Below are 18,394 nucleotides of genomic sequence, written 5' to 3' on the forward strand. Positions count from 1 at the left end.
CTGGAAAAACAGAACGCATGATGTCACTGTCAGTTTAAGGAGGAGCTGCAGAATCAAGGCATCTGCATTTCCAAGGCCTCTGGGATTCTGAAAATATTGACCGGCTTTCTAATGACTTTTTGTTTGAAACAAGCTAAGCTCTTTTCATACCAGACTCACAATTGCAAACAACCAACATCACACTATTTCTGTCCTCAGACAACCTTTGACTTGGGTCTGTTGGAACACTGCAGAGCTTAGACACTATGCAGCAAAGACCAGAGCATCAGATCACTTTTTAACACACCAAAGGGTGTGTAGTTGTTTAGATATTCGTTGTCAGTAAAGGGTATCCCAAAATGCATTTGGTGGATGGATCATCCAGGTTTTTGTCAAAGATGTTTTATGTTCACAAAGCCTTGGCCCCTGAGGACAGCTACTGACACAGCAATGCTTCCTGGCATCTGGATTTTCTAGTCAAAAAGAGTCCACTAGTCACCTTGTTATTTCTGGGAAAAGGAAAAGTCCCAGCAGTTACATTAACAAGAAAATATGGCTCACAGAACTAGTGGACACTCTTCACATGATCTAAATTGTCATTTAAGACAAGTAAAAAATGCTGGCAATTCTGGTTGGTCCACATTACTATATCATTAAAAAAAACAATCCTGTCAGCACTGTATGTGTTACAGCTGAGCAGAAGATAACTTCTAAAATACATGGATAAAAAGTCAGCAAGGTCGATAGCCAGCTATGCTTATATTTATGTAGTGGTACAAAGTTACCAGATATATATAAAATTGAAAAAGGGCAGAACAGCATCCAGCTTTAACCCTTTGAACGTGGCTTTTCCTTTTGGTTACTACATTCTTCCATACAATACTGTGTGAATGTGTCCTCTGAAGATGCATTGTTGAACTCTGATTGCATAAAGCAGAAAAATGCATCTGCACTCAGGTCATGTGTTTTACCTGAATAAACAGGTCTGCGCTCAGTCTGCAGCTCTACACAAGGTGAATCACGCTTCATGGCTTTGCACGAACTCTTATGACCGGTGAGGACCTTTAAGGCAGGCTGCACCAGGAGCACAGTGAAAACCCCACGCAGCGTGTTTTCACAGCAACTTGTGCGCATTTACCCGTTTTCTTTTTTTTTCAGCAAATATATGGCAGGCAGCCTAAAAGGTGTTGTTGTAGCTGACTCTGCAAGGACTGCCGGGATAACGTGACTATTTTAAATGCCTGCTAATCCACAGTAATCTGGCTACTTGGCCGCAGTTAACTCAATCCTGGTACGGAAACATACACACAGAGAGGGAGGCCTAAATGTTGCATTGGTAAGTTTAGATTGTGCGCTGTGACCCATCAGGTAATGTTACATTTGGTAACCCTGTCACACAGACTTTAAAGTTGCCGTCTGTCCTTGTCTTCACAACGGGAAGGTCAGAATAAAAACTGCGTGCAGAATAAGAAATACATTATACTTGTGACTGCTGTGAGTCTGCGCTTTATTTGGTGTCAATCCGTCTGTTTACGACTCTGGGTTCACTGGTCGTCAGTAGCAACCGCCGTAGCAACAAAAGGCAGGAGAAAATCCTCAGAAATGAATCCGCTGATGAGTCGTCAGGCGCGGCACTAAAAGCTCCCAGCCGGCCTCCTAACGGTCCGCAGGTGTGTCTAATGGCTGTACACGAGCTCACGCCACACAATTGATTAACAATTAGTTGAAATAAATTTTTCCACACCTGAGCAACACCCACTAATTAGGCAGTATCATTTCTCTTTTTGCCTACCGCGGGGTGCTGGGGGCTGTGGTGCGTCTGCCTGTGAATAAAATAGGTCGCGGAAAAGTTGATGAGTGATTCCAGCAGTGACAAGCCCAGTCCCCCGAGGGCTCTCCCGCTGTCTGTTGCGTTAGTACTCACGCTGCCTGCAATGCGTGGCTCCATAGTGCGGGGGAATCCTCCTTGGCTTCTCTCTCATTCTGTTCCCCCCTACAAAGCAGAAAATCCCCGGAAAAATGGGAGAAAAAACACCGTGCTGCCCTGCTCCCAGCGACAACCAGCCGTCCGGGGCTCCCGCCCACATCCCCCAAAAACACCCCGTTAACTTGGACGACAGCCAGCTGCTGTGGGCTCCTGCTCCCGTGCGCACATCTCCGCCGAGTGTCCAGCAATGCCCACAGCCTCCGGCAACCGCATTCCCACATCCACAGCGGTTAGCAGCCGAGCCGCGACGGAAACAGCCGAGCTCTGAGCGCCGCTTCACCTCAGTACACCTGCTCTGGCACCCGAGTGTGCGGAGACGACTCCCCCTGGTGGACACTCAAAGCAAAGCAAAGAAGCGGCACATGACAAAATTTAATTTAATTTAATTTAATTTAATTTAATTTAATTTAATTTAATTTAGTGTATGAAATACTAATATGAACTTGTAATATTTGTTTAATATTATTATGAATTTAAATATTTTATATCAAAGCACTTCCAGCCCACAGAGGGAGGTGGAATGATGATATTTCACGATGATGGTAATATTATGCATAGCCTATGTATACATTTATTCCTCATTTATTTTACATGTGTAGCTACATTTAATGTTGAAGTGGCCAAGCAAATGTTTTGGAAAACCATGATGTATCAGGCCGTTGAAAGAATTGGTTTGAATTAGGATTTATGTTTTTTGTTTTTTTTTTATTATTATTATTCTAAATGCATGTTTGCAAATGCAAAACGTTGGAGTTTTTTTGTAGGAATTGCTCGTGGGGTCCCCCTAGTCTGATGAACACTATTCATCATCAGAACACTATGAATACTATATCAAGCTCTTTTCTTCATCTCCTCACTTGTCACCTTTACTTTCTGTAGTTCATTCCAGTGAATGTTTGTGTTTGCACTGTGTGGACTCCAACAGACATATAGGATGTGCACATGCTCAGTAGTCTCCGTTTGCCACAAAGTAGGAAACGTTTGTAGTCCTTTTTTAGGTACGGGTCCCTACCTGAACCCCAAGTTTCCTAGTGCCAGTGCAGGCAACACAGACGCTTTCAAGCAAAGATGGAGGTGCCATACAATATATTGCAATTTGATGTACTGTCAGAGTGATTTTGGAAATAAAGTTTGGAGGCTGAAAAACCCCTTAGTGTAAAGGAGGGAAAAAACAAACAATTAAATAGATATTTAATTGTTAGTATTTTTTTTAATTAATTAATTTTAAATAGTATTAAATAGATAAATAAATATTCCACACAAAAGTTTGTGTATTATGTTAAAGGAAGTCAACACAGTAAAGGACTCATCATGGATACAAAATGGTTAAAAATATGCTGAACAGTCCAGATGTTGATAGCCTTTAAAGCTACAAAATCTCCACTTTTACATGTGTGACATGGAGTCTGATCAGTTCCTGCTTACAGCTTCTTGCCTTTTTACAATTATTCATACTCTTGTTGATCATAAAATATATACGTGGGATATATATATAAGTATAGTCTAAGTAAAGTATAAATAAAATGAGTTGTAGTGAAACTGTAGTGAAACTGCTTCAAGTTGCTGTTGAAAAAAAACTGTGTCCAGAATGCACTGCATGAAAAAGCTTTTTTATTACAAGAGAAATAGAAAAGATAAAAGCATTGTTGGCATCATATTGGCTTATCACAGCACAAAAAGCACCACAGACACAATAACCAATATGAAAACTATAGAGAAAGAGAAAGAACATGGGTTAATATAATCAGTCTGGTAGGACCAGGAAAAATACCAGCAGGACTGAGAGCACAGTCAGCAGCTCCACAATCACAGAGCGTCTATAAACCAAGTACAGAAGGAGGTCCACCAAGGCTTCATGGAGAGTTCATAAAATGACACAGATTTATACCAAGTCAGGTGGGCACTGTACGTCTGGATGAGACAGAAGTTAGAAGTACGACGAAACAGACACACGCGTAATCCTCATGATTCTTCTTACATTTATCAAACCTGCCTGATGGCCAGGGTCCATCACCAGCAGCAGCAGCCTGTGCACTGTGTGGTGAGTCCCAGAGGCTCAAGTAAACACTGAGAGTACAAATATTATGCTTTTTTTCTTGGTCTTAAAGATGTAAATCTAGTGGACTAAAGTTCTGCATTCTGCACATATCCTGCATTCACAGACATAATGTCTTCAGCTGTAGAGGGAGAATATTAGGTGTCTTGAGGCAACAGTGGATAAATTACTAACAAAGAGATCTGCTTTCATTAAAAAATGTGCAGATGAGTTCCATTTCATTTTTCACCTTTGCTCAGAAGGTTTCTCAGTTTATCTGAAAGTCGTTATTCATCAGCTGCACTTTAAAGAGCGTGTGTTAAAATGCATGTTCTCTCATTACTGTCTAGTCCTCCATCACACATTATTAAGGCAGTGCTAAATGTGATGATTTATTTATCAAGTTTTCTCTGATTTATTTTTCACTTGTTTCTTAATATAGAATTGGTTTTGATTAAAAGTGACTTATTATCTATTTACTCCATCGCTATTTACTTAAACTTAGCTTTTCTTCAATTGTTCCCTGGTGACTACTCACATGTTTGTGCCTCTTATCTTTAAAAAGGCCATGGATGCTGAGGAAATAATCATGGTGTCACGTATTGAGTCATTTTAGCATCACACATGTGTCATGACTGTTCATCACAGTGTGTTTTGAAGCAAATCCAAATTCGGAATCAAATTTCGTGGTTTATGCGTCTTTGCTTTCTACTTCCTTATTACTACCAACACATCTGCTGCATCCATTTCTAATTTCCTCCTCATCCTCCTGAGCTTCCTCCTGTTTGGTTATTGTATAAATATTACTGATATGTAAAGCTTGCAGAAAACGTCTGGGACTGCTGCTGCCCTACTTGGAATGTGAGTAAGCAAGTATGGAGTTGTATGGAGCTTCACAGGCAGCACCTGGAGCACCTGGAGCAGCTTTAGGTCCTTTAAAACCTAAATCATCCAAATCCTGAGAAACACACAGCTGTGGAAAAAATGAATTTAAAAAGTGTTTTTTTTTTTTCTGTACACTTCTGAATACCAGGTGGTTTGACCTCATGGTCCTGAAGCCACATTCATTGTACTGCACAAGCCGTGTGTCACCACAAACAGTTAAACACTAAGATACATACCGTACATATTTCAAATATACTTTTTTTTATGTGTTTAAGGTACATGCATCCACATGTAAACATACACTCAGCCAATGAGAGGCTTTGGATTCATGGGAGTCAGATACTATAGGACACATAACAAAAAACAAACACACACACACACACCTGAGATGCCTTAATATTGGGCCAGATTGTTCAACAATACTATAGCTTCAGTTTCCTTTCAAGTGTGAGACATACATGTGGTAGTAGTGTGCTTTCAGTCAGGGCAGTAAGTCGGTCTTCTGGCAGTGCTGGATCAGACAGTGGTTTCCCCCTCTGAGGTTCAACCGTGTAGTTTTGATTCCATTTGTTTAGGATGAATGATAATCAACTAAACACTACACGTCTTTGATAAATACTGTATAAATGGCACTGATGACATCTCCACTTACTAAACCTAATCCACAACAGTAAACTATTAGAATTCAGCAGTTATGCTAGATGATCCACTGTTAATGTGGAAGCACACAGGTAAAGTCTCCCGGGCTAAAACCACTAATATCTGTAAATCTAACATAAATGTTTGATTCGGAAATCACAGTAATTCATCGACTGAATCAACCATACAGTGTAGATAGCACAACTAATAACAATAACAGTAATAATAATACTATCTATACAGTTCTGAGTTAAATAAGTAAATTACTGATGTTGCAGCCTGATAAATATAATCAAACACCTTCTGTTAGCAATGACAATACTAATGATGATAGTCAAGTCAGCTAATTGTAAACACTGCCTTCCTCTAGACAACGAGACGATGCCCTCAATTCAGGCTCTGAATTCTGAATCTGGACGTGCACCACGAAGAGAAAGAGTGATCTCCAAGAATAGTCTCTAACCCCTGATTACTGGAATGAAATCGAATTCCTGCAAAATATTGTAACGCAAAACTGAAATGAGGATGAGGAGATGAATGCTGTGTCCCAGTTCACAGGCTGCCTTCCTTCAGGTTCATCACAATGAGATGGTTCTCTCAGACCACGCCAAAGACATACTGTAATGGTGCCTTCAATTGTCCTCCTCAACTTGTATAGGATGAAGAGGAGGTCTTGTAACGCACGTATGAGGTATTTATTTTTCAAGTGGTCCGCCATTTTTGGATGTAAACTATTTACACAGGTAATCATTAACTGACTCAAATTTAGTAAACAAATGTTCTCCTGCTGTTAGCTGCCAAACCCCCGAGCTTCCCAAGCAGCAGGGAGAGTTTTATTCATGATTTTGCCCTGAGCTTTACCTCTCAGGCTAAATTAAGGTAACCCTTCGACTGGTGAAGCCTTCAAGCACTATCTGCACTCCAGACAAACAAAGAAAATGCCACCAGATGCTGGACATCCTACGTGTAAATTCTGCATTTTACATCCTTTGATATGGACTACATCGCTGTAAAAACAATCAAATCTTCTTTAGTCATTCCTAATCTAATGAAAACATTAGACAACACGGAACTTAACTTGTGGTTTCTTCAACTGTCTTCCTGTTCAAAGTTCCTCAGCAGTCAGTATCTGGGGCAGGCCTGCCCACTGTCCCCAAAACTAAATATGGAGAGGCAGCATTCACTTTTTATGCAACACGTATCTGGAACAAAATTCACAGAAAATATTAAAGTCTCTTATTTTAAATGAGGGCTTAAACGTTTCTGTTTGTATCCCACGTAAACTACAGATAAGGCAGCAGAGAACAGCAGCAACCTCAGCATTAACTCTACTGTGAAGGTGATATGAAGTGATAGTATCATGAATTTTTCATTTTTCCAACCTGTTTCAATGCTTGGCAATAAACATGTAATCTTTGACTTTACGAGCTGAAGGGGATCACCTGAATGCACCATCAGTTTTTGGCCTCTTAGAGAAGCTACATGTTTACCCTCCTCCACCCGGGGCAGCCTCTGAATTTGGACACAGCTTTCATCATCTCTCTTAAGTCGCTCAAACACAGTAGCTATTTACTGTGAGGTCAATGCTGATGTCATCTGGAGGTCTGAACCTGATTGGATGGCTGGGCATAGAGGTACTTCCAGATGGCGTAATAATGTATGGCTGCTCCCATAACTACAAACAGGTGCCAGATGGCGTGAGCGAACGGGACGATGCCGTCACTTTTGAAGAAGATGATGCCCAGACAGTAGCAGGCACCGCCGACCAGCAGCTCACACAGCCCCGACTGCTCCGGCTGGGGAGAGGTATGGCGTTTGTTACTAACAATACAGACAGTGCAATGTTAAATCCATGCAGGACAGCAGTATGAAAAAAAATGAGTGGCCTCACCATTGAGAGGATGACCAAGGCTGGAAAAACTCCCATTACTGTATAGCAGATCAACTCCATGATCTTATACCTGATGTAGAGAGGAACGTTTACATGTGGGTGTTTAGTTAATCTGGGGCTCTGGAGTGTGAATTTGTGATAAAGTGTAGAATTAAAAAGCATGTATGAACTTTGTCAAAAGTCATGTTAGCTTAAACAGAAGTTTAAAGATTTTGCATTTAATGACAGTAATTGGACAGGATGAAGAACTGTGTTATGAGTTGAAGTATAGCATGAGATGCAGCCCAAAAAAAGCTTGTGATTTTTAGGTTTGTGGCCTAAAGTAAACACCTATAAAAACTACACACTTGACGTAGCAGTCATCTTTGTACAAGATGGCATTTTGGAGTTCCAGAAAGTTGCCCATGGTAGAGGCATCATGGTCATAAATGGTGATAAATATGGGCTCTCCTTTTATCTTGTTATGAGGTAGCAGTGAGAGTGTCTGATCACATGAACATGGTGGGTCCACAGCTGTATATTATGAGGCAATAGCACACTGTCTCTTTCCCACTCTAAATTCTGACTCTTTTTAAAATTCTTCTAAATTCTTGACTTTTCTCATATAGCTGTCTCAGCATCAGGAGCCTGTTGTGACTCTGGCTTGCAGATATCACTGGGTGTCATCTTCCAGGCTCTGCCTATGAGTTCAACAACCCACCCTCTTCACCATAACATCACACTTTCTGCTCATTTAAAAAGTAGCACATCATGTGTTTATAACATGGCCACAAACTAAGATGAGATTATCATACATAAACAGACCTCTCATGGAAGAAGAAGACATAAGTGGTTCCAAAAGACGCCATGACCCACACGAGCCAGCGCATGTGACACGCCCAGGGACCCAGCTCCCGTAGGTTCAGCCTGTAGAAGCATCAACAGGAAGACAGAGCTTCAAATGTATGCAGGCTCACCACACACAAACACACTTAGCTGGATAATTTGTTTACCAAGGGGCGTAGGAAGCAGCAATGAAGAAATAGATAACAATCCTGTCACACATGTGGAAGCAGTGCTCCACAGACCTGAGGAGAGAGCCACAACAGCCTGAGTGTCACTGCTCATATATGCAGCATCAATATGCAACATGGCCATGCTTTTCATTGTTGTTTACATTTATAATCATTTTCCATTGATAATATTACACCACACATGTAAAAATTACAACTATTAATTATAACCAAATATTGTGTGCTTCCGTGTGTGTACCGTAGGTGGCTCTTCTTCCAGGCCACAGTGTGGAACAGGGTGGAGATGATGAAAAGTGAGCTGAGCCCCGCCCCGTACACCCAGGCTGACAGTCGCTCCCATTGGTCCTCGGACTGGAAGTGCAACACCGAGCTGCCCAGCAGGCTGGGGATTATCCATAACTAAATGAATTCATAGCATACATGAAAAATGAGCCACAAAAATACAAAGAGACAAACATGTAACCGTTTGACAGCGACAACTGTGAGGACTGTGTAGGTGCAAAACAATCTGGCATGGTGTCATTTATCTGTTATGTAATCATTTTTGTTCACTTCATCTGTATGTGTGTGTGTGTGTGTGTGTGTGTGCATTCACCGCATGTGTGGCACAGTTGGCAGCATGCTCGTACTCTGTGGGCTGGTATCTCTTGTTAGGAGGAACACGGTTGTTCATAAACCTGAAAAAACAAATCATCTACAAGTTCATATTTTTAAAATAACCTCTCTGTGGTATTATTTGATGTTGATTTTGTTGCAGCAGCAACAACAGAACAACATGTATGTACTTGCAGTGCAGAAAACGCATTTATGAACATTTTCAGTCATGTGGTCACATTTTAGTTTGTTTTCTTTTTTCTAAACAAATAATTAAAGTTAATCAGTAACCACATACAAATTGTAGGTCTTAAAATTAGCAACTTATTTGCTACAGATATGTAAAATGAGAAGTTTATAAGCATTTCTCTTGTTTTGCAATTTGTATTTTATACATACTTTTCTTTTTTTTCTGTAATAACCATGAGAGTTTTAACCCAGCCCTAAATTTATGTTAATAAGTAACTAAACTTTAAATATTTTCAAAAAATATTTAGTCAATTATTGCAATAAATGATGCTTTTAAAGTGTTGAAATATTATATTATAGAGCATTATCAGGAGCAGGTTAATGTCCTAAAACCACGTTGCGTTATTATTGTCTCACTGGTGCTAATGAAATTTCAGTCTACCCTCTCCTTTTGTTCGCCTAGCAACACTAGACATGCTTCAACTTGTTGCCATGACAGCCGTTGCCTGGCAACAGTGGGTAACCGCGGACCGACTGAACCAGAGGTTTGTCGTGATGATGTCTTTCATAAACAATTCACATGTGCAGCTATGCCTGCACACACACACTCACATACATGCAGATCGTCTTTGAGACACAGAAACCCAAACAGCTCAGGAGGTAACACTCCATCAATGATGTCACTGTTGTCATGGAAACCGTGGAGCCGGGATTGTCTTTTTTTTTTTCTACAGCAGAAAACTCCTCGTCTCTTTCATCTTTCTTTCCTCGTCGCCCCCCCCCCTCCTGTTCCCTGGCCATGTCTTCTCCTCTCTGCTTCCCCATGATTAAATTAACATGCAGGAAGGCAAATGGACAAAGACACACACAACACAAACACACACACGTACACAAACCGCAAATCTCCTTCCTGTTTTTTTTATTACTGCATCTCACAGAGCCAGATTTCATAAGAGACCTAGATTTAGTGATGTCTCTGTCTGTGTCTTTATCTCTCACACACACACACATTGTTTAACAATTGGTGGGACTCTGCCTCTGCCATCAGAGGAAATGCCGCCTTGTAATGAGAGAATCAATTTGTTTTTATGAACCTTAAGATGTTTCAGCCAGAGGCAGAAACAGCAGAGACCTAATTTATCTGCACCGCACATCTGTGGCACTGTGTATATGCATGGTATTTCATTCAATGTTTACACTGGCCGCATGATTTCTTACAAACAACATTTCAATGTAAGCACCTCTTCTGTGCCTCTGTGCTGTTGTGCAGCAGTGTGACACACACTTCAGTCTATTTTCCTCCCACACAAGTGGAGTCAAACCTTATTGTTTTGGAAAACAAGCTGATATGACACTCCTGACAAAAACAGGAGTAACTACCTCACACAGTGACTGCTAGGCTGAACCTTCTGTTTCCTTTTCACTGTGTTGTCTTTCATTAAGCAGCTGAGTTTATAGAGTGACACTCATTCAGAGCTATTAATATTGACCCAGCCCAGAAACACTCTGTCCTGTCCCAAATAAAAGTGTCCTGTATCTAACACTGTCTGACTGACTCCCTCTCTCTCTCTCTCTCTCTCTCTTTAGAGCATGTGTATGTCAGTGCCAGGCCCAGCAGGCTTGGCCGGGTCATTAATGACTTTATCAAGCTGGCTGATAATTAGCAGGCCAGAGGCCAGGCAGAGAGAGACAGTAAGTGGACAGAGAGGAGCAGTGCTGTGGAAACATAAGTCTGCTCACACAACAGCAGGACGGACAGAAGGAAGACTCCAACTGAAGCGTGAACACCTCGGTCAGATAAAAGGCTGCACATGAATTAATGTTAGTGGACTTTATAGTAAGACTGTTGGAGCGATTGTATAATGTAAATGTATAGTCAATATAGAGTCAATTAGAATTTATTGAGGAAAAAAATAATCAGATGGAAGATACATATATTATATATATATTATAGATATATTCTAATTTACTTCAGTTTTAAACAATTGTTTTGACTACAAGGAAACAAACTAATAATCACAAGTTTTTATTTTTGGTCCAGCCAATATGTTAAATATCCCCAGAAAAAATAAATAAAAGCAACAAATGGTCACATATAGAAGCTAAATGAACATGATGTGCCACTTTTTTATTGCTGATTAATCAATACATTTATTGCAAGATGACTTTGTCAGTCAAATAAAGGAAGAATACTTAAGACTCACCCAGAGAAAACAAAGCAAGACATGTTACATAACATAAGTAACCCACCACCCTCCTCCTCAGATTGTCAAGCAGCTAAAAATATTACAGCTGTGTGCTCATGCAAAATTACATTCAACAAACCTGCAATAAGATGGCTTTCTGTGGCTGCAAGTGTGAGCTAAGGAGATTATGGTGCACAGAAACTATATAAATCTACAAGGTCTCTGCTGTGTGATCTGCTCCTACACCTGATTTTCTCATTTTTGCTTTTAGGACTAAAAATAATACACTGTGCTCGATGGAATAATTCTTTGTGCAACATATTAGATAAAGTTGTGAAGGATGAGGATGAAAGGTGGGAAAAAGACAGAGGAGAATCTATGAGGAGGAGGAGGAGGAGGAGGAAGGAGGAAGGAGCAGTGTGTATTCTTAAAGATGCTTGCCAAGAAAACAAACCCTGAGGTAAAAGATGACAAACAAATGCTTGGGATGTAGAAATACAAATACGTGCAAGAGCATCCTCATCCTCATCATCCAGACAGCATGTTGATGTACATTTACAGTGCTGCTTCTAATCAATGCTGCCATCAGCGGATAGAAATGACACCTACCTTACAAGATTCATTTACAGTGGGGATAAGCAACAGTTGACAGCAGACAGTATGGCCAAAGCCTGAATCTCCTCCGACTGTTGTCAGAATCTACCGCCGAGGTGGGACCACTTCAGCTCAGCTTCTGACGGGAAGGACTAATGTAACGTAAACAGCATCGACGTATCACTGTCGTCGTGCTATCCTCATCTCAAACAGCACCGGGAGACGGACGCATCCCGACCCAGCTGCCTCCAGAGGCTTCAATCCGGAAGTGTGGGACGAGTCTCAGAGGAAACCGCTGGTCTACGTGCAGGACTGGTGCTCTCTCTCTCTCTCTCTCTCCCTCTCTCTCCCCCTCTCCTTCCCCCCCCCCCCCCCCCTCTCTCTCTCTCTCTCTCTCTCTCTCTCTCTCTCTCTCACCTCATCACGACTCTGCGTGGAGGCTTGTTTTTCATCACTGAAGGCTGCCACATCATTTTCTGGCAGACTGATTCTGTGATTCTGAGCTGGGGAAATTCGTGCCGATTTGCGTGCAGGTGCTGCTCCTGCCTATAGGCGGCGCTGCAGCCGTGCAGTTGAAGACTGATTTCTCTCTGTCTAATGTAGGCTACAGTAATGATGGCTACCTGTTATCTGGGTTATCTGTAGTGGGTTTGCAGACTGCACATATTTACAGAAAGCCATTATAAAGTAAAGGTGTGCATGTCTTATTGGACATTAACTGTCTAACACACAGATATGAGACAACAACAGATATTATAACTAGAAACATTATCACTGGTTTACACACTTCTGGTAAAACTGCCACCAGATCTAACTGAGCTATCTGAAGAGGACATTATCTGATGTAAACACACATATTTTCAAAGTTTTTGCAGGTAACTATGTGTGATATTTGTTGGATAACCAACAAAACATGAGGACAGGCCATCCCCTCTCTCCATCAGAGTGCCTGTTTGCAACCTGTTTTGGTGACATAAGAGGATAAGCCCCATGCATATTCAGAGGCATTTAAAACTACAGAAAGTAAAGCTTGAGAGTGTGTGTTTTTTGTTTACTCACATTGTGTGATTATACAAAACAGATGTGTTTTTCTTGCACAGATATTATATAATGTTTGTTAATATTCTTGAGTTGATTATTGTGCTGTGAGCCACCTGACTTCACTTTCAAACTATTATTGACATATACTGACATTTGGCATTGTGGGAAATGTAGGATGAGGTATTTTTGGACCCACAGACCAAAGGTCAGGATATCTAAGGCTATGCTGCTTCAGCCTTTTTATCTGCTCGGATTCCTCACACACACACACACAGCAGGGTAACAGCAATCATTTATTAAGTGCATATTATGACCAGCATAAGCTTTTAACAAGTACTGCAGCTTTTTGTCATGATTAATATAAAAAAAACCTGCTTTAAGCCTTCAGCTCAGACTGAGCTCTCTGTGACTATACTACTATAACTCATCAGGTACCATCTGCAGACCTGAGCTCAGTCCCTCTGTACGCAGCACTCAGCAAAGAGTATCAGTTGGATTACAGACACTGGTTGACCTGAAGTCTGATTGTTCAACTCATATAAAAAAAATACCTGATTATAACATGGCAGAGAAGCTTTGTGTCATAAGGCAGAAGTTTTCTTCATAGTTCCGGGTGAGACTATACTTGAAATGTATATTTCAGCTCAGGCTATCTTCAAGTTCTTCACAGCAGACTCCAGAGTCTATAAATACATTGATGAAGATCATGAGAAATCAATCACACTGTTAACCTCCATTGTGTGAAGTGTTGCCTGGTGTTGTGTGTTACCTTGACATCCCAGATGCCCATCCCTCCATCCATGCCAGTGGTGCAGAACTTGGTGCACTGGTTCCTCCCACCTTCCAGCACTGAGAGTTGGCTGAAATATTGTTAAATATTGAGATGATTTGATGAGTGCTGGGACAGCTCCAAACTGCGCAAGTTGACTGAAATGTTTCTATGAGCGAGATTCTAAAATAAGAATGTGATTTTTACAGTCTTTACAATAGTATCATTGTAATTCATTACGCTGTCGTTCTCTCTATGTTCATTTCTGTTCTCTGATCCCCTACACATATGACCAGGCTTGTATACTCCTGACCTGATGCTGTTCTTGTGCAGAGTGTTCAGATCATTGTCCTTGCTCTGGGTTTCTGAGGCACGACGGTCCAGATTCTGGAAACGTTCCCTGGCACTGATGCCCTTCTGGGCCGCCTGCTTAGGAACATCCAACTTGCCACCAAATGTCAAGCTGCCTTTGGCACCATCATACACAAACAGCACCGGGTAACAGTCATGGCCCTAAAAGAACAGCAATACACAAGGGTATTAGACTGACACAATAATGGAAATGGATCAAAATGGACATGGGAGACTATATTGTTTGTAGTTGTTGAATATTTCAGGATAGAATATGTTCCTGCAGTGTGATTGCTGAAAGTATTTGTCTTCTGCTTGCACTTGGAAGATGTTTAATCTGTGGTGAATACTCACAGCTGCTACTAAGCTGTTCTCAGTGATGAAGGTGACACACAGCAGAGGAAGAGTCTCTGAGCTCAGACTGCTCACACTGCAGAGGACATAACAAAAGGTCAGCGAGCAATACATGCACACACACACTGACACAAAGGTGCGCAGCCGTGCTCTCTCTTACGTGCTTGCCTTGCCGCCCTCTGCCACAGACAGAGTGGAGTCATGGGAGGTCCAGGCCAGTCGGTTGCCAGAGTGCGAGAAGCACACACTGTGCACCCAACCACCGCCTCCTCCTGAGGTCTGAACCGCCACTGCAGACCCTCCAGACTCAAACAGTACTTCACCAAATGGCATCTTGCTGCCCCAGGGAGTGGGGCCAGGCTTCTCCTCCACCTCCTTTATGTAGGCTGAAAACACCCTGTCATAGAGAGTGCATTGTTCTTGAGAAAAACAGTGTCATATGTCATCTGTTACGTGATGAGAGTTGCAGCTTATTTCATTACAAGACAGTACAAGAGACCTTAAGAGAGCAGTACCTGCATTTGAAGTCACAGGATCCAGCAGCCAGCAGGACATTGTTGGGGTGCCAGTCCAAACTCAGGATAGTAGAACGGATTGGCTTCTTGATGTGCTTACACACCCACCTGCAGGTATGTGTATGTTTTTAATAATCAAATACAGCCTTTCATGTAAATTTACAGACAGCAGTTCCCCTCAGCCTCACCAGTCATTTTCCTGCTCAAAGTAACAGATGGAGATGAGACGTGAACCGCTGCCGACAGCAAACTTGTTTTCTTTTGGTGACCATTTCACACAGCGAGCAGCACGGTTGATCCTCAGGATGACCAGGGTTGGCTTCCATGTTCCCTCTTTCAGGGTCCACACGTAGGCATTACGATCAGCTCCACAGGTAACTATACGGTTACTGTCCGGAGCCCAGTCAATACCTGCAGAGAAACAAATCTCTTCTGACTTTTTGGATGACTAAGCATGATAGCTTGGAGGCAGAGCCTGCCAGTGATCACTCTGATTGGTCTTTCACACACAAAGGGCACACATAGAAGGTTTTTACATCTGTAATAAAGAAACTGAAGTTCTTCCTTCTTCTGGTATCATGACATTAAATACAGACTACTGCCATCTGCTGGTATGAGAGTTATGACGTAGATGCGGAACATACATGCGTATCTGTTTGCAGTGTGTGCGAGTTGCGCGTGCATGGGAGGTTGTGTAAATATAAATGTAAGAGTTGTAAAAGTGCTTGTGCATGTGTCCCTCTGTCTGACCTGTCACCTGCCCGTTGTGCTCCTTCAGCTCATGGATCTTGGTCCACTTGGTCCCATCTTTCTTGTAGATGTGGACCTCATGGTTGTTGGGGCACAGGGCGATCTCTGAAGCAGAAAAAAATCACATTTAATCAGAACACTCTGTATCAGCAAAGTCTGAGGTTGCTGCAAATCAACGAAATGTGCTATGTACAGGAATTTATCAATGCAAAGACAAAGTACAGATGCTGATGTGAGAAGTTTGTGATCAGTGGAGTGGAACAGAGAGCAGCTGACTGGGTGCACGAGAACAGAGAAAAACAGAAAAACAGTATGTATCTGCCTGCAGGCAGCACACAGACACATGGGAGCTTTAAATAGACAATGTACAAGCAACCTTTCTGAACATAATATGTAGCAAACCCTGCATGTTCTAGTCAGCAGATGAGTCAGAAGCAATGTTTGTCTGAAAACAGCAGTGTGTGTGCTTGAGTGCGCATTTTAGTTTTAGTTTAGTTTAGCAAGATGAAAAAATGTATGTTTTCAGCAGGTTGTGCGGTGTAACTGCAGCTCTATGACTCGATCACAGACGTCTGTTACATCCGCTTTGCCCAGAAACCAAAGCGCTGATCAAAACAGCCAAATATGGCATCAGTTTCCTCCAGCTAACGGAGCACAAGAGCCTCTCAGAAAGGCCTCCAGACACCACCCTCACTGTTACAGGAAACAGGAAATACCTTCTCCCACCTGGGAGCCAATCACAAGCCTCCGCCTATTACACTGCTCATTCTTTGGCACAGATGTTCCTCAATATATGTGATTACACAGTGCACAGCTAGAAGATGAGTTTAAAGCCACTGAAACACAAATCTAGAGTGACCAATAAGAGAAGACAGACAGACTTACGGGACCAATCTTTGTTCCAGGCATGGCAGCTAATTGGTTCCAGCAGGAAGCTATGGTACGCCATGGCCAATCAGATGTTAGAGACAGATCAGGAAGTGGAGAGAGGAACCAGGGGCTGGTGAGCTGAGAGAGAAGTGTGAAGTCTGGAAAAACTGAAGTAACAATATAAAAGTAGAGAGGAAGAAGAGACATTAGGACAATTTTAATAATAAAACTTCTAAAATATATTTACAGAATTACAAAAAACTGTCAGCTGATGTTAACTCTCTGTGCAGGGAAACACACTGAGTCTGTCTCGCTCAGGTTCCGTTAATGTAATCCAGACTTTCGGAGGTATGAGAAGAGCTATGCAGGTCAAGGGTAACACACATCCTCCACAAACTACAGTTAACAGCACATAATCAGGGAAAAAAACCATCTCCATCACTATCAGCTACATTACAAACACTTTAAAAACAAATATTACATAATAATATCCACATTTCTGTGCTTTGAGTGTGAGTGGGTAGAAGTGCTGCCTGTTGCTTACTCTTCCTTTTTCCTGAAAAAGCATTATACTTTGTGTGTGGGTGTGTAAGCATGACATGTCTAAACATACTCAGTCAACTGTTAAATATTTTCTAGGCTACTTACCCCGAGGCCAGGACAGAGATGAATGGGTGAGTGGTTGCAGAGATGGGAGAGGGACAAATTAAAAGAGACAGGGGAAGGTGGATCAAATAAAAAAGGGTGTTCAGCTCGCGGACTCTGGCCAGTCAACGCGAGCGCCAACGACAGAGTGAGCTCAGCAAGAGAGAAGCTGAGCTGAAGAGAGGGAGGAGAGGTCAGAGGGGTGGGGGGTATACAGTGAAGCTCACAGTGAAGGGAGAGGCATACAGGAAGTGTCTGAAGGTTTGTGCTGTGGGTGGAGCAGAATAATCTTTGTGTGTAAACAACCTTAAAATGTGAGAGAATGTGAAGTATTTATTAGAAATAGAGGCAAACGGAAGGTGAAGTGCTAAAAAGAAGGAAGAGAGGGAGGAGCATGAACACAATACAACATTATGCAAAAAGGAGGAGGTTGAAACTGAGGGGGGAGGCAAAAAAAGAAGCATGAAAGACACGGAAAAGAAGGGGGAGGGACGTTCAGTCACTTCTGCATAAAGAAAGAGGAACAAGTTGTAGAGGAGGGGAGAAAACTGAACTGCTGGTGAAGGGGGAGGAGAGGGCGGCTGAGTATTCACTACACTTTCTGTTGAGGATTGTGGTTTTTATTTATTCAGACGTCCCATGTTCTCCCGCTTTTTCCAAAAACACCAACCACTTGTTCTGTTCTGTTAAAATGCAAAATTCATTGTTGTTACACTTTGTTTTCACAGAGCGTTCGCTTACGTCTTGTAATTTCCATTTGATCATAAAACTGGCAGCAAGTAAAAAACCCACAAACTAGTGTTTAAAGTACAGTCTGTGCTGCACTGTTTGTCTTCTTTGGGAAAGTGTGAATAAAATATCTAGAACATCCACAAACATGTTTAACTTGTATTGTTTGTTTTGTATTCAGGCACTGCTTGAAAAGGTATCATTTGTCAGATAGACTCTTCCAGCCAGTCTAACTACAGTTATATCCTGCTCACTCTTGCATATGCAATGAAGGGGAATTTAAGGGTATTAAGCTAAAGGGCTAAGGGCTAAAACGCTGGTTGGGAAAATGAAGTATCTTGAATGTGCACGTTTGTCTCCTCTGCCTTTATTTATTGC

The 18,394-nt window shown here is 41.8% G+C and overlaps 2 protein-coding genes across 2 annotated transcripts; both read right to left on the reverse strand.

Moving 5' to 3' along the window:
• Positions 1–5,242: 5,242 nt before the first annotated feature.
• On the reverse strand, positions 5,243–12,284 carry LOC114437546 (monocyte to macrophage differentiation factor 2). Its single transcript, XM_028408322.1, has 7 exons — positions 12,008–12,284; positions 9,025–9,106; positions 8,668–8,828; positions 8,409–8,483; positions 8,221–8,322; positions 7,417–7,486; positions 5,243–7,321 (listed from the first exon to the last, which is right to left on the reverse strand). Exons 1-7 carry the CDS (start codon positions 12,019–12,021, stop codon positions 7,118–7,120), a joined length of 708 nt encoding a protein of 235 aa, XP_028264123.1. The 5' UTR covers positions 12,022–12,284; the 3' UTR covers positions 5,243–7,117.
• A 1,029-nt stretch (positions 12,285–13,313) lies between these two features.
• On the reverse strand, positions 13,314–17,506 carry LOC114437522 (actin-related protein 2/3 complex subunit 1B-B-like). The gene is made up of 10 exons (XM_028408285.1): positions 17,291–17,506; positions 16,658–16,809; positions 15,773–15,877; positions 15,211–15,433; positions 15,023–15,130; positions 14,668–14,904; positions 14,508–14,583; positions 14,116–14,315; positions 13,803–13,893; positions 13,314–13,716 (listed from the first exon to the last, which is right to left on the reverse strand). The coding sequence occupies exons 2-10, from the start codon at positions 16,719–16,721 to the stop codon at positions 13,678–13,680; spliced, it is 1,143 nt and encodes a 380-aa protein (XP_028264086.1). The 5' UTR covers positions 16,722–16,809; positions 17,291–17,506; the 3' UTR covers positions 13,314–13,677.
• Between the last annotated feature and the right edge of the window lie 888 nt (positions 17,507–18,394).

This window comes from Parambassis ranga, chromosome 1, assembly GCF_900634625.1.
Source record: "Parambassis ranga chromosome 1, fParRan2.1, whole genome shotgun sequence".
Taxonomy (NCBI): Eukaryota; Metazoa; Chordata; class Actinopteri; family Ambassidae; genus Parambassis; species Parambassis ranga.